Source organism: Fukomys damarensis, unplaced genomic scaffold, assembly GCF_012274545.1.
Source record: "Fukomys damarensis isolate Sample0158 unplaced genomic scaffold, DMR_v1.0_HiC HiC_scaffold_9, whole genome shotgun sequence".
NCBI classification, from domain to species: domain Eukaryota; kingdom Metazoa; phylum Chordata; class Mammalia; order Rodentia; family Bathyergidae; genus Fukomys; species Fukomys damarensis.
This window is the reverse complement of record NW_022900921.1, coordinates 43,141,783-43,158,377: the sequence shown is the minus strand read 5'-3', so window position 1 is coordinate 43,158,377 and position 16,595 is coordinate 43,141,783. Positions and strand designations below refer to the sequence as shown.

Here is a 16,595-nt window from a genome sequence, read left to right as displayed (position 1 = left end):
AACTAAACCCTCAGCCCATGGCAAACTTTTTTCAGCATTAAAAAATAACGCTCTCTTGGATCCCATAAGAATGTCACAAATGGTGACAAAGTGCATAGTTCAAAATGAGTTTATTACCTTGCAGGTTTACATCCAGTATGGATTAAGAGCATAGGAAATGTCTTTCCTTTTGAGTGGTTGATCTAGGATTTTACTTTTTGGTCAAAAGCCTTTTACGGATTAAAAAAATAGGCAATGATGAAGAAGATAATGCTTGATTCTAAGGAAGGAATTGGCATTCAAAGACCTTTCCTAATGGTATTTCTTCTCTCCCCACCTTCAGGTTGATGCAGCAGTCGGTGGAATCAGTTTGGAATATGGCATTTGATTTTATTCTTGACAACGTTCAGGTGGTTTTACAACAAACTTATGGAAGCACATTAAAAGTTACATAAACAATGCCAGGGAGCCTGGTGCTCTTGGCTAGCTGTGCCATAAGTGCTTGTGAGGTATTTGCAAAGTGCATGACAGTAATGCTCTGTTTTTATAATTTTAAATTTCTTTTTAAGCAAGCGTTTTGTACATTTGTTTTCAAAAAGTGCCAAATTTGTCAGTATTGCATGTAAATAATGTGTTCTTTTACTGTAGTATAGATTCTATTTACAAAATGTTTGTTTATAAAGTTTTATGGATTTTTACAGTGAAGTGTTTACAGTTTAATAAAGAACTGTATGTATATTTTGTACAGGTTCCTTTTTGTGAATCTTTAAAAACTCTAGAAAGCACCTAGTATCTGTTATACTTAAAAGGCTGAAAACTCACCAGGCCAGTCAGAGGCTGAAATTCCTGAGAGGTTAATACACTTAATTCATACTAGAATATACTTCAAATTTTTTTTTTCCTTAAACACCCAAGTGACCTAAACTCTTATTATACCATCTGTCAAGTTTCTTAAACTGGAAGAGTGTATACTGACATGGACCCAAATTGCTCAGGGAAGTCCTAATTAGCTATAGTTAATTTCCTACTTGTTGGCCCTTGTACCTTTATGAGGAAATGTGCATAGAACAAAACAGGCAAAAATGTAAAGTATCAAAAATCCCTCCTGTTGACCCTTATCTGAGAAGCTACACTGACACTGACATGGAAACCTAGCAGCGCTTTCTGGTATTGCAATGTCTGTTTCCTTTATTGGTACTTCAGAATTGTGAGGGTTACAATGGACTCTCATGACTATACAAGCAGTAAAAAGCAGCCAGCTATGCTTTACACCATGGTTTCACACAAAGCAGATAAATATTAGAATGCCTAATTTTCTATTTAAAAAACTCCTAGGGGCATATGGCAGAATACTGGAAAAATCAATGTGGGAGGAATATGCATAAAGATATGTTCCTTACATCAAAAAAGTCCCAAGAATCACAAAATCTGCAGAAGCTTGGATAATCAAATACTGCAGGACTGATTTAATCAGTATAAAATTGAAAGAGCTTTAGATCTGTAATAAAAATCCAAATTTGGGAAGGGCAAACTTTAAAACAGCAGCCAAGTAGGGAAAGAAGGGTGGGGCAAGAGGAGAACAGGCACGCTGGAACTGGAGGTGGGTAACTGACCACTGTCAAACCAGTGTAAGTTTCTTGGTTTCTCATGGAAAACATTTTATACACCTAAATCCATCACTGTCCAGAAACGTCTGTTCCAATTTTTGTCTTTTCTATTACAATATAATATTGCATTATTTCAATTCCTGCTCCATGTGGAAAAATTAAATGATTTCAAACACTTTCTTCAGCTCCACAATAAGCTGCCAGTCACTCTTCTGCATTTCATCTCGGAACCAGTCTTTGAGGGCATCAATGGACTGCCGGCTGATCTGCAATGCCCAAGGCACAAATAAGGTAAACAGAATGAACAAACATAGGCCTCAGAGAGGTTAAGCAGAAAAAAAGGAACCAAGTCCACCACCAAAAGGCATGGATCTGATACCCTGCCACTGTCAGTGCTGCTCTGCCCAGGGACTCCATCCACACCCACAATGAGATCTACTGCAGACAAGACCTGGGGATGAGCCTAGGGAACTTGGGTCTACAGGGCCAGATGAGCTACATAGAGTAACCAAAGTGAAGCAGCTCCAAATCCCTGTTCACACTTACCTTACTGACTAGAATGTCTGTAGCTTCAAAATGTCTCCCAAACATCTTGGGAGACTCTCCAGGGATAGGTTCTATTTTGACACAAACTTCTTGTCCTTTTTTCGCAACATCCACTTGTTTATGGTTTATTTCAATACTTGTTACTATTCCAATGTCAACAAACTGTAAATAAGACCACAAGTACAATATATATAGAGGAGTCCTGCCCTGCACGGGCACAATACAGCTCCACTAACAACCTCAGCCCAAGAACCTGCTATAAAGTCTTGTGCTTTGCCCTGGATTCATCACTGAAAGTCTCCACCACAGGATGCCCTGGCACCCACCTCTACCCCTGCCCTCACAAGATGACTGATGTGCCATGTGCAACTTGTGCTCCTTGGACCCACTGTCATTTCCAATTCCTGCTATACCCTCTCACAGGACAGCTGCCCTATTAGGAGTGAACCGAGGTTCTGAGTCGGGAATGAGCTCAAAGCAATCAAAGGAAGTTAGGGACTCAGCATACAGATTAAAAAATTGTAAGTTATGAGCAGTGACACAATCCTGGAGTACACTGGGTGAGGGGATCCTGGCTGCCTTGAGAAAGAGGTACAAGAGAGATCAAAACAGTTCAGTTTGGTAGAGGAGGCCAAAGCTGCAAAGGAAATAACTGCCACAGAGAATGTCCTAGCTTAGGCCACTGAAATAGAAGATACTGAGTGCCATCCCACCAAAGGATCCAGGTCTGTGGAGGCAAAAGACTAGGTGAGCCTGGAGTAGCTCACTACCTCCAGAAGGTAAGGCGGGTGGCAGGGGTTCCCCATGGTCAAACTGGGTAAGCAATATGAGGAAGACTATAAAATAGTAACATTTGCCTACAGGATGCTTCACGAATGGAGGAAGGAGGGGAGGGTACCACAGTTCTGCAACTGGGTACTGACCAACTCAATATGGACTACCAGTGGATAGGTACTAGCCACTGGGATGAAGGTGGGGTAAGAAAGAATGTTCAGGGGGACACTGAGTGCTGCATCAGCACATACAGGCACCTGTGTGAACCAGGGGGCACCAAGAGGCCCCTGGAAGGTTCCTTCCTGTAATTTCAACCTGTATCTAGTGCGGAGGGGCAGACAAACCCAAATGCAGGGATAAACTGCAAATGGCAGGCTACACTTCAAAACATGGGGACCCTTTGTGGACTCGGGGAAAAAGCACAATGTGGTACACTGCTGAGCGTGGCCTCTGGGACACAGAGAAACTGGCGTGCAGTCCTAGTATCACTGATGTTCTACTGATTTTACTTAGGAATGCAGACCTAGGAGGAAGGTTGGCTCTGACATCAAGTGCTAGGTGTCAACACATTTAAGGACTGATATTTCCCAACACTGAGGTACAAATTATACAAGGAAAGCACTGCTTGGTGCAATGTTTGGTTTTGTTTCCCCCACTCAGAAGATTTTTTAGGACAATGAGAACTCACGTTCTTGCTGGGGACACACATGGGTGTCCCTTGTTTCACCTGACCTGCTTCCACAGTCACCCCTATCACTATTGGATCTCGAGAATTGAAAACATACTGAGGGAGGATTTTCATCTTGCAGGGAAATACTGCTATGTGCCTGAAAGGGAAAAAAAAGTAAGAATTTAAGCTTACAAAAGCATTTAAACATTTAAAAAAATAGAACTGACCACACAACTCCTACACTGGGTGGAATGATTCTGCTCCAAGGCCAGGTGATAAGGTCAGGTCAGCAACCCTGCTACTGGGGAGTCCAGCCCGGTGTCCCTCCCCACCCACACCACACTTCCTTTCCCCCCTCATACTCCCTCTCTGCCTATGCTGCCGCTTCCCAAGTCTTTCACTTTCTTCTCAGGCTCAGCCAGTAAAGAGTACAACACAGAAGTGTCCTGTGCCCAAACCAAAAGACAAAGCCTGGCTTCTGAAGACTTCATGTTCCAGGCACACCCGTGGGACAAGTCTCAGTGGGGACACAGGAAGTCGTCTTGGGGACCACAGGGCATCCATTTATATTCTCTTCACCATGTTCCTACATTGTTGAGCCAAACAGCTACTGTGGGGCCAGTTTCCCTGCTCAAAGAGCCTTACATGGGTCCTAGCAGGTACCCTAACATTTGCAAGTCTTCTCTTGTCAGATTTCATGGTCTCCAGTGAGTATATTCCAACCTAACACTCAGTACTTACCAGTCAGCTCTAGTTTAAAAGTACATCCAAAACTCAGCCATCACTGCCCAGTGCTCTGCAACACCTAATCACTCTTTTCTGGACTGCGCGAGCTTCCTGAGAAGAGCTCCTAACCACCCATGCTCCACAGAACCACCAGCCTGGCACCAAAGGCTCCTCACAGCTCAAAAGCTCATTCCTTTCCACAGCTTTCTGGGTCCTTCCTCTACCACACAGGTCCTGTCAACTCTGAGCTTCTTGTCTACCACACTCCCTGACAGTTTCCTGTTTCAGCTGGCAGGGCTGCCTCACATGCTGCTCTGCCTGGACATGGCCTGCATGGCTCATGCAGTCTTATGCTGCAATGCCAAGGACAGCCTAAAGATGTGAGATACTTTCCCCTACTAACTGCAGTCACTCCTTGATGCTTATCCCGAATCTGCTGGTTTCCTCCCTCAGGGAGAGTGAGCCAGAGTTCCAGGAGAAGGAGCCTGGCCAGGGCCCTGCTGTCTCCTCCAGCCCCAATGGAAGGGTAGGCGCACAGGCACTCGCAGTGTTTGCACCAAACTATTTTTTCTCTCCATTCCTTTGCTTATCTAATTTTCACACTAATTTTATTAATTTCATGCAATCCCAGATAAGAAATTCCAGCCAGATAAAGCCCCCACCTTCAGTAATTACTAACCCATTAATGAGACATAAGTCCGCCAAATTGAGTATTAATAAACTGAAAGGCTGCAGAGAGTAACTGCCCACACATTGCTAGAACAGAACATCCCTGGGGGCAGGGATTTGGGTCAAGGACAAACACTTCAAGATGTGCCCTCTGGCACATGAATAAATGCCACACTTTTCCCTACACTCTTTTTTTAGTATTTAATAACCCCCCACTTCACTTCCAAAGATCCATAACAAATAAACAAACAAAAACAACTTACTTAAATTCTTCTTGTTTCTGTTTCTTGTAGTCTTGTCTATATTTTGTAAAGGCATCAAATAAGTGATAAATAATTTCTGCACTAAAAATTCTAACTCCTAAACTATCAGCCATTTCTTGTGCATCCCGTTCAATTCTTACATCAAAGGCCAAAATTACTGCATATCTGAAAGGTGAGAACACATCAGAGATCACTCAGTGAAACAGGACGTCACAAGGAACGGTCTGCAAAGAACAGGCAGCAAAGGTGATTGCTTACTGAGGGTCATGTTCCAGCATCACAGAAGCCTTCATGACATCTTTCTTGTGCACAGGGCCGATGTTGATTCCTGCATACTGTAAAAATGGGTTTCAGGTTTGCATGTATCGGGTAATGTAACAGCACCAAAGACCATGGCTACCACTGAGTGTGGAGCTGAGCGTGGTTACTTACGGGCACTTCTGAAGTTTTCAAAAATTCAAGTAGAGCTTCCAAAGAGCCCAATGTAGAGGCCTGGACATAGACTCCTTTTTCTTCTAATTTGATAGCATTTAATGTTTGCTTCAACTCATGGATCAATTCATCCTTGAAATAAGATTTCACAAGCATGTCAACATATCTCTTATTTTCAGCAACCTAGAATTAAACTTTTTTTTTTTAAATACTTTAAGGCTTACAGAGAAGCATAGCGTGTGCCTGCAAAAAAGAGGACTGGACAGCCACGGCCTACCCCTCTCCCGCATCACCATTTATTTATGTTTGGCAGTACTAAGGATTGAATTTGGGGTCTTCTCACTGAGCTACTACCCTAGTATTTAAAATCTGAGACAGGGTCTTACTAAGTTGCCCAGGTTGTGCTCAAACTTTGGATCCTGCCTCAGGCGTGTGCCACTATGCCTGACACCTTTGCTTTTAGGCTAACTTCAAAATATGTTTACCCTCTGCTCCAATATGGATGGGTGGGCAGAATGAAAAAAACAGATAAAATAACCTAAAATTTAAAAGTACATGTTAAAAAAACTGCTTGACTGTTTCAAGTCAGTGTCAGAAATACACTGATCAATGATCTCAGTGGCTTTTTTGACCAAAAGTGTCATTTAAGACATGTAAGTACAGTGCCTACTCACCAGTGGCCGAGAGAGAGACAGCCCTACAGTGGAGGTTCCCTAGTGCTGCCTGGAGAAAAAAGGTGGCTCAGCACCAAAGAGGGAGAGCTGGTAACAACTTATATTTCTTTCAGCAAACTAAGGCGCGGAGCCTACTTTCGTGAAACCATGCTGGATACTGGCCAGCTGCTCTGACAGCTGGCCAAACAGGCTTTCACATGTTCAAGACAGGGCTGTCCAAGCATTACTATCCCATCAGGTGGCTGGTGTCATCTGATGGGACTCTCCCATGCCAACCAATGGGACAGGTATGCATGTACCACTGGTGGATAAAGCCAGAAGAAAAATAAAAAAAAACAAAACAAAACCCTTCTTGCTTTTGACTGTATTATACATGCCAATTCCTACAACTGTACAACTTGTCATTCCAAGTCAAGCTAAGAGGCCAGCAGTTGACAGGCTTTCCTCACAAAGATGAAGGTTCCCATTCAGTCACTGCTCCTACCAAGTGCCCTGCAGAACAGAAACTCAACTAGCTTTGGAGAAAAAAATAAATAAATAAATAAAGTAAACTTACTTTAAGAACAGGGATTTCATCTTCTTTATAAGCCACCAGGAGGGGTAAACCAGCCAATGTTTTCTCCAAGTCTTTCCCAAGAATCTTTACTCCCTGAGCTGCTTCTACTTCTTTATGCTTTTCATACTGGTTCTATAGGAACAAAAAGACATATTCCACAGTGTTTATTCAAAAAATGAAGGCACTGAGAGGTGATGGAATAACATCATGACTCTGGGGTTATGAAAGATTTCTTAAAGTAGACACAAAAAAAAATCACAAAACTTTTATGATAAATTCAATATTAAGTATCCAATCGCACAAAATACAACAGAAAAAGAAAAAAAAAAGTAAAAAAAAGATATAGCAACCCTTAAGTAACAACAGACTAATACAGTAAGTCCCTGACTTAATGAATACTCTAGTTATGAACTTTCACAGATAGGAACAGACTGCACATCATGAACATTTGTAGATTCAAACAAATCACAGAAGTAGCTCACATGTCTGCCAGACACTCAGTTGTGGTGCTGTGTACTTACTGAACAGTGCGATAGTGTACAGCAGTACAGTGCTATTAGAGCCCAGGGTGTCCAAAAGCAAGAGGAAAAGCAATGGTGATGTGGAAGGGATTCTAGGAAGTACAAAGCAATAACCATGGAATCAAAAGTGAAAATAATTAAGAGATTGACCTGAGGTGAAAAGATGGTAGAGGTGTTGCTCGTTCTTATGAATCATTTAAACACTGGCACAATCCTAAAGAACAAGGACAAGATCATGGAACACGTGAAGTCTGCTAAGCCAAGGAAGTCAATAAAATATCTAAAAAGCATGGTAAAGTGAGAGGGGATGGAGAAACTTTTCAGTGTGATGCAGGAGCAACATCAGTGTTGAGTCCTACTCAGCTTAATGCTTCTTCAAGAAAAAGCTAAAGCCTGTGTGAAAGCTTGAAGAAAAAACAGAGTGAACAGGCTGCATCTTTTACCTGCGTCTCACTTTGTTGGACTTACAACAGAATCTGACTACCAATGTTCTCCCAGAAAGGAACTCATTTGTTAAGCTGGGGACTTATTGTATTGTAAACATATAAACAACTGCTATAAATCTGCAAAAAACCACAATGGAGAAAAGCAGTGATTTTTCAAAGAAGGAAATAGCTAATAAACAAAAATGGCCATAGTAACTACATAAAAACAATAAGCTACAGACCCAGCAGAAAGGCAAAAAATGTTAAATCTTGTGGCATTAAAGAGGTGGTGAAAGAGGTTTATGGGTCTATACCAACTCCCCACAAAGGATGTAATCATTATGCACTACAAATGTACTAATACAAATTTTAAAATTTTAGAAACAAGATCTAGTGAAGATGTGAAACAAGTAAAACTAAAACCCAACTGGGAGTGTGACCTGTTAGGCCTGCCTCAGCCTTCTCTAGGGAAATAGGCCGGCTGAGTGCACCCTCTGAATGCAGGCGGAAGGAGGAAGGAGGCGATGCAAGAAGGATGTGCACAGCCTCTGTGGTGAATAAGCGAGGCAGCCGACACTTCCCAACAACAGAACTGGTAAATAAACTGTGATTGTTTCCCAAGGTGGAATATAAATCCTAAGTTATTTTTCAACTGAAAAGCCAATACAAAGAATAAATCTATTTAGTTCACAGATGTTTTTTGAGAGATACACATTCAAAAATGCGGACTAGGTTAACTTGGAACAGAAGGCAGGTAATCACATTCTTGATGTGGCTGCTTCCTCTACTTTTAAGAACTTTTCCATGTTTTATGTACTTTGCAGTATAAATGTCTTCTTTCAGCATAAGACAATGTTAAAAAAAAAAAAAAAAAACTACTTAGATGTGTAGAACACAATGCAGAAAGTGATCTTAGGAAAAGCCTGGCCTGGCAACAGGCACACTCACACATCCCTGTCCTGAGAACAGCCCCTCCCGGATGGACGAGGACATCTAACCCCCCAAGCAAGAGGGTGAGCTCAGGCAGACAGCCCCACACAGCTGCTGAACACATGAGTGCCTGAGAAGCTTACCTTCACGCGCAATTCCTTCATAGGGGGAGGTAACAGGAGGCCTCGGATCTGAGTAACAATTGGCCCTTCTACTCCAGGAACAATGATTGTGTCCCCTTCCTTCAAACGACCATTGATTAGTATGACATCTATAGTGGTGCCCATTCCTGGGAGAGCTTTAACCTAACAGACATTATTGCAAAGAGAACAAAACATACAATGTGTCATGATCATTAAATCTCTCTGTGGTATGGTGAACATCTCTTACCAAAGGTACACCTTACTAAGGAGGATCATTACCTCCATCACCTGAGCTCGCAACTCTTCACAGTGTGCAAGTCTCTTGCTCAACATGGTCTGAGTTAACTCGACAAGAAGGTAGATCAAGCTTCCCATGCCATCGCCAGTATGTGCAGAGGTAGGTACCAAGGACACAAAGGTGCGAGGATCTTTGTTCTCATAAAACAAAGCAGCATTCAAACCCTGAAAGCAAAGTCATTTCAAAATGGCATTATGTGAAAGGAGGTAACAGGAAGAGCAAAAGATGACTAAAAGGGATGGAGGAGCAAAGGGATGGAGGAGCAAAGGGCTAATTCTCCTCACTCTTTGAAACAATTCCAGAGGGCTGAGCATGTAGTGCAGTAGCAGGGTGCTTTCCCAGTATGAATACAGCCCTGGGTTTGATCTCCAGCACCAAATATAAAAATAAAACACTGTAGAAATGATCTTATAAGCACTTACTACAAAAAATGAAGTGATTTCTATGTGGGTGATTTATTCCATGGCACTACACACTGAGTGGGAAACTTAAATTCTTGCTGGAAACATCTAGCTTTTCTAGACATTTAAAGTGCACACATATAAAAGGTGAGGGCCACAGTAATGCTTTTTGGCTATGTTTTAGGGGCTGTCTTTGAGACAGGGTCTTGTGATGTAGATCAGGCTGGTCTTGAACTTATTACATAGCCCAGGTAGGCCTCAAACTCGAGGTGATCCTCTTGCTTTAGCCTCCTAAGTGCTGGGATTACAGGCCTTAGCCACACGCCTCGCCCTTGAGGTATTTTTGTTACTTCACAGGAAGAGTTGTATTGTGGGAGTGGAACTGTTAACCCTGGTGTTCTGGAGAGGGTGCACACTGCACATGAAGATGGTGGGACAGGATGCAGAGCAGGAAAGGATGCAGAGAAGAACTCACAGAGCTAAGTAAGGTCAGATTGCCCAGCCCTTGTTCTTTATGTGTACTTCAGTTAATACTGCTGGCTATCACAGGAAAGTCTGAATGCCCAAATTATGTGAGGAGTAGCAGAATAATTCCTGTATAAATGTTCGTTAGTTTGTTTTTAGGAAGAATCATGCTTTTCAACATGACCTTTGTTAAAGCCACCTCTTAGAGCTTCATAGTGTGGTCCTGAACTTAGTCACTGGAGTAAAGAGGGCAAAGAGCGCAAGCAGGGTGGGGCTCTGCTCACATCTCCATGTCTTGAAGATGGATTTTAGATCATAACCACACCCTGGGAGCCAGTGGAGCAATGAATAATGCATCTGACAATGTATCAGATCATAACCACAGGTCTAGATGTGCATTTCGGGTAAAGTACAAGGTTCATACTTCTTGGCATGACATTAAGCGTTATAGAGATGTCCCAAGGTGACACTGCATTGTATGATAAAAAGCCCAACTCATGAATTAGCCAACTTGCAGGCATCTTTTTCTTTTGTTTGTTTTGTTTTGTTTTTTTGAGACAAGGTCTCACTATGTAGTTGAGACTGACCTGGAACTCACTATGTAGATGTAGCCCAGGCTGGTCTCGAACTCTCAGAGATCCTCCTGCCTCAGCCTCCCAAGTACTAGGATTACAGGCGTGCGCCACCATGCCCAGCCAGGCATCTTTTTCTTATAATTGAAGGAAAAGACGTGTCCCAGACCTGGAACTGCTATAGCACCTCTAGGCAGCTCGTAGCAGGACCTGGATAAGGCTGGCAAGAAGCACACAAAGTGTGCAGTATGTTCAGACTTACTTTTTGGTGTCCTCTGGCTACACTATGGGAACAGATTAGCAAGTCAGTGAGAACATACTTCCTCACTAATATTTTAATAGCAGCCATTCAATAACTTTACTTGTGAACTGAGTTGCATTATTCTCTTTAATTGAGCATTAATGTGATGCACTGTTTCAACAGTAATGCTGCTGTTGCCAATATTTCTATCAGAGGCCTATTGCCACATTTGACTACAGTGAAATATCTGTCACCAAGAAAGTCAAGATTACAATTTTTTCAAACAGAATGAGCTGGTGTAGTGTCTTCTTGGTAATCAAAAAAATTCTCCAAGCCAGGTATTTAGCTCAGTGGTTCCAGTGCCTGCCCTGCAAACGCAGGGGCCTGAGTTTGATCCACGGTACCAAAAAGAAAACCCCAAAAAAATATTCTCATAGGTTCAGAATTTTGAACATTCATGATGTGCAGACCAGCATGATAGACACCACACAGCATCAGCCACACAAATGACACATGTACATGTTGAATATGTACATGAGGGACTAAGCTGCTATGACTGTGAATGCCTCTGCTCTTTGTTTCTTGTGCTTTTGTCTCTGGTAATGTGCATATTAACTTTTAAAAAATAATTATTTCCCCCTCCCCACCAAAATAAAACGGTTTCTAAGTCAAATTATTTTTTTAAACATTCAGACTTCACAAGGGATCTCCCAAGTACTTGCATTCTCAGATTAAAAAGGAAGCCACACACAGTGGGTGCAAGGCCTATATTCCCAGTGAGAAGGCAGAGGAAGGATTAAGTCCAGGAGGGCAAGGCCAGCCTGGACAATACAACAAGACCCCCATGTCTCAAAAGAAAACAAAAACAAAACCAATAAAGTAAAATAATGCAAAAAGAATGATAAATAATAGAATAGAAACATGAGGAAATATGAGGGAGGCCCTTTGTAAAGCAGAGGTTATTTTCTTACCTGCTGTGCAAATTCTACAATGATGGTCTTTGCGCGCTCCTCAAACTCGTCTTTTGTATTCTTTTTCTGCTTCTTTAAAGTAGCAGCCACATCAGAATCAGGACTCTTTTTCCAATCATATAACCTATCAATCTGGAAAAGGTTTTTCATAAGAAACATTTCAAAAAACTTTGAACATCTAAGAATCTCAGGTCAATGGCCATAGAAAATTCCTAGTATACATTCTATACACACACACACACACACACACACACACACACACAGAAGAGTACAAATTATCAGTTATTGAATCATACCAAAAATCCTGAATGTACTGTAAAACTTCACTCTTAAATGTCAGCCTCTGGGGGTGTATAAGAGGCTGCTACTAGTCTGTAAAACCTGAGATCCTAAAAGTATTTTATGCCCATTAACCTGTGTTGTCAAAATTCCAAAACAGTTTTGTAAAAGAGTAGACAGGAACAATGACAGATTGCATTAAGTAACATCACTAGGAAAATTACACAGCAACTTTAAAAAAATTATTTCCTGTCTTGCAACAGCTCATTTTAATTGGTTTATTGCTCAAATTTGGATTAATCTGTTTAATCACTCTAATTTGACTATAAATTGTACACATGTTCTGAGACCCATGAATTGAAATCCATAAACACAAACAACTATGTATCAGTAAAAACACTGTTTTTCTTAAAAAGTAGGAAAGAATATAGGGAATATATAATGCTGCTGCCTAAAGACCTAAACAAAAGACAATTACTTAACAGCCAACAAAAATAAACCAAACAAACGCACACTCTGGGGTGATAACGTAAAGAAGTAGGTCAATCCGAATGCTGTTATGAAGAGAAATTATGACAATGAAATTAGCATATGGTGTCTTTAAAGGAAAAAACTTAAAAAGAAAGGAAAAACTTAAAATTTGTAAAGATATAATGAAAAATTCACTGGATGAACTTAACAAATCATATTTGCAAATACATAATTTTATTTACATATACGAAGGAATACAGAGCATAATAGTATTTAAATATAAGGATCTTAAGTTTAAAAGTGCACACTGTAAACTACCCTAGGGTAATGAATAAGAAAATACAAACAAAAAGCTTATACTCCAATAAGGGGAATAAAATGAAATACTCAAAAACATGCAATTAGCTGCCCCAAAAGGACAGAAAAATAAGAAAAAGAAACAAGGATTATCTGAAATAACTAAGAAGAATAGTAAGATGGTACAACTAAATCTATTATATGCTGATAATATATACAGTAAATGTAAATGGTTTAGACAGGGACTACTGCTTAAAAACCAACAAAGATCAAAATATATGCTGTCTACAAGAAATGCATTTTAAATATAAAGAAATAAAGATGAGAATAAGTAAATGGATGCCATGCAAACAATACTCATAAATTGAAGTAGACTTAAAGTTATGTTAACAAAGGACATAGTAAACATAAGTGCAATGTAATCAAAAAATATGGTTTATTTTTGGGGGTTTTTTGAGTCCGGGTCTCACGATGTAGTTGAGACTGCCCTGGAACTCAAACCAATCCTCCTGCCTTAGCCTCCCATGCACTGGGATTACAGGCGTGTACCACCACGGCCAGCTTTATATGGTTAATTTTTAAAACAGTATTGCACACTGACATTAACTATGCTCAAAAAACTCCCCCTGGCTTCAAGTCACTTATCCCATCATTTCTGCACTTTCAGAAGTAGTTCTGGAAGTCCTTTTGCATGTCTTCATGTGTGGCTGCCTTCATGTCCTGAAGTGATTCACAACGTTTACCTTTCATGGTCATTTTGATTTTGCAGAAGAGCCAGAGATTACAGGGTGCCTGATTTGGTAAATAAGGCAGATGAGGATGCACAGTAATACTGTAATGGGCCTGCTTTCCCTCATGGTGTCCCTCCTCAGCAGCACTTACTGAATTTGTGATCATACCTTGTAAAGACACAAAAGGGGACATCCCAAACTGATTCACAAAGTTTTAAGAATGATGGGATGAGTGTGTTTGAAGCACCGTGGAGTATTTTGAGGAGGATTGACGACAATGTATCTTTTACTACAATGCTATAAATTTAAGCACACACTGTATTTTCCTATCACCTCTTATAAACAAAGTCAGTGCATTATGAAGAAATAATAACCTTAAATGTGCATGCCCCCAACCAGAGCTTTCCAAAATACATGCAACATAAATGTAAAGAATTGAGAAAGGGGGAAAAGACAGAATTGAAAGGGCAGACAAATCTACAATCACTGTTGGAGCCTAAACACTCCTTTAACAGTAACATATAACATCAGTATACTGAAAGTCAGTAAGTATACAGACAGAACAACACTACCAACAAATCTGACCTAATAGGCTGTACAGAACATTAGACCCAACAAAAGCATAAAACATTCTTTTCAAGTGTTAATAGAACATACCAAGACTGATGGTATGGTGACTATAACAATATAATTAGAAGAGATCATAGATTATGTTAACTATACTGAATTATATTAGAAATCAATATATTTAGAAATTAAAGAACACAGTAATTAATGCTTAAAGGGAAATTAATACCTTTAAATGTTTATGCTTATTTCAGAAATATTAACAACAAAACCAAGTTAGTTTTTTGAAAGAGGCAAATTTATAAAAAGTCAAAAACTAAACTCATATAGCCTTAGGCCTAGTTAAGAAACTTCACGCTGATGTGGCTTTAAGTGAATTACACCTGACACTTAAAAAAGAAGCATCATTTTGCCACCAATTCTGTCAAACAAACAAACAAAAAAAAAGGAAAGAAAAAAGAGAAAGCATTTTTAAACTCATTTAATGAGGTCAACACTATATCAAATTAAGACAAAAGTCATTACAAGAAAACTATATGCAAATATCACTTATGAACACAAACAAAAATTTTCAACAAAATATCAGCAAATCAAATCTAGCAATATATTACAAAGATGTAACATTTGGTGGGCTGACCCAAGAGGATTGCTGCAAGTTTGAGGCCAGCCTAGGCTATGCAGTGAGTTCAAGGCTAGCCTGAAAACTAGTTTCTCAAAAAACACGAAAATAAATAAAATAAGATACTACACAATGATCCAGACTTTTAAAGCTGTTAATTCCACAATATGGCAACACTGAAAAATCAATAGCTTTTCTACATCAGTAATAGAATAGCTCAGGCTAAAAAAAAAAAGGAAAATTACTCAATTCACAATAGCTTGGGGGGTGGTTAAAATACCTAGAGATCATTCTTACCAAGGAAGTGAAACACTTTTACAATGAAAATTTCAAAGCACTGAAAAAACTGAAGATACTAAAACATGGAAAGATCTACTATAGGACTATACTATATTCTGAATAGGTATGTATGCATAAGTCATCAAAATACACTAACCAGTGCACTTCTCATGGAGCGCATTTTCTTTGGTTAATTATACTACACATATGAGGGTTATCCTACAAGTGAGGGTTCTGTGCTTCCTGGCCATCACAACATGGGCAGCTGTGCTCACCACAGTCCCCACTGTGAAGCTCTACCTCACCACACCACTGAAACTGCAAGTCCAAGTAAACTCTTCCTCCTTAGAAGCTCACTGTCTCACATACTTTGTCACAGCAGTGGAACACTATCACAGGAAGGTGTGTTTGAGAAAAATGTAGTATGGGTAAAATAAAAGGTATATGAAAGGAATGGAAGATGAAATAGGAGAGGAAAGTTAGATTTATATTGTAAAGTGCTTGAAATGCCACAGAAGGAGTTTGGGTTGGGGCAATATACGTCTACTGGCATACTGTGATGTAACAAAACCAGACTTTTCTAGCAACATTAAGGTGCAATCATCTGCATCACCTAAAACTGGACTCCACTCAACATCTGCCACAAACCATCTCCCACTTCAGTGACCCTCCATACCACCATATTATCCACCTGGCTCTCTTCGTGAGGAGTCAGAGAGTCTACTTTGATGCTTCCTTCTTTCTATCCCCTCAATCTATCTCTAAGTTCTGCCAAACTGCTTCTATACATACATTAAAAGCAGTCCTCTTCTCTGTCAAAACACTAAAGTGCAACAGACTTAATTTAAGACCTAATTGATTTGTACTAGAGATTGTAGGGTAGTAGCATCTCACTGTAACACAGACCGAGTGTTTGGAGAGCTGAGTAGAACCAGTCAACTTAATATGCAGAAAAGGGCTGAAAAAAGCAAAATAAAAAACAAAACCTACTTATTTAAATCAAATTAAGAACTATTTTCAATTAAATTTTTGAGGATGACCTACCTTATTGAGTGCAACAATGAAGGGACATTTTTTAGATTTGAGAAGGTTGATAGATTCAATTGTCTGTGGCTCCAAACCATGCATAATATCAACAACTAAAATGGCAATATCGCAAAGAGAACTTCCTCTGTTTCTCAGATTACTGTTGCAAAGAGGGAAAAATGTATAAAAAGAAAATCATAAATCATTATTTTTCTTAAAGTTTTAATTTCAAAAATCTAAATGAAAGTTACCCTTTGGTATCCACAGTGGATTAGATCCAGGACCCTGAGGATGCCAAAATTTGTGGATGCTCAAGTTCCTTATATAAAATGCTATTGTACCTGCACAGAACCTTCTCACTGCCTCCTATACACTTCATGTCACCTCTACCTTGCTCATACAGGGTAAGCATCCCTACTCCAAAACTCTAAAAGCAAAAACTTATAATGTCAACATGATGCTC

At 40.0% G+C, this 16,595-nt stretch overlaps 2 protein-coding genes across 7 annotated transcripts in view; one reads left to right on the top strand and one right to left on the bottom strand.

The window, feature by feature from the left end:
• The window catches only part of Rev1 (REV1 DNA directed polymerase), a 50,172-nt gene extending 49,552 nt beyond the window's left edge, over positions 1-620 (top strand). For 3 of the 6 annotated variants that reach the window (XM_019210517.2, XM_019210518.2, XM_033761727.1), the window contains one exon: positions 323-617. In XM_019210517.2, coding sequence (XP_019066062.1) covers positions 323-434 — 112 coding nt within the window. In that variant the 3' untranslated portion in view covers positions 435-617. Of the gene's footprint in view, positions 1-322 lie in introns of all 6 variants that reach the window. The other 3 variants (XM_033761725.1, XM_033761724.1, XM_033761726.1) reach the window with 2 other exon arrangements.
• An 80-nt stretch (positions 621-700) lies between these two features.
• Positions 701-16,595, bottom strand: part of Eif5b (eukaryotic translation initiation factor 5B) — a 59,734-nt gene continuing 43,839 nt past the window's right edge. The window contains exons 15-25 of the mRNA XM_010643194.3: positions 16,151-16,292; positions 11,864-11,995; positions 9,195-9,377; positions 8,916-9,077; positions 6,897-7,028; positions 5,667-5,798; positions 5,493-5,569; positions 5,235-5,399; positions 3,595-3,733; positions 2,133-2,294; positions 701-1,852 (exon numbers count right to left, since the gene is read on the bottom strand). Coding sequence (XP_010641496.1) covers positions 1,745-1,852; positions 2,133-2,294; positions 3,595-3,733; positions 5,235-5,399; positions 5,493-5,569; positions 5,667-5,798; positions 6,897-7,028; positions 8,916-9,077; positions 9,195-9,377; positions 11,864-11,995; positions 16,151-16,292 — 1,534 coding nt within the window. The 3' untranslated portion in view covers positions 701-1,744. The remainder of the gene's footprint in view (positions 1,853-2,132; positions 2,295-3,594; positions 3,734-5,234; positions 5,400-5,492; positions 5,570-5,666; positions 5,799-6,896; positions 7,029-8,915; positions 9,078-9,194; positions 9,378-11,863; positions 11,996-16,150; positions 16,293-16,595) is intronic.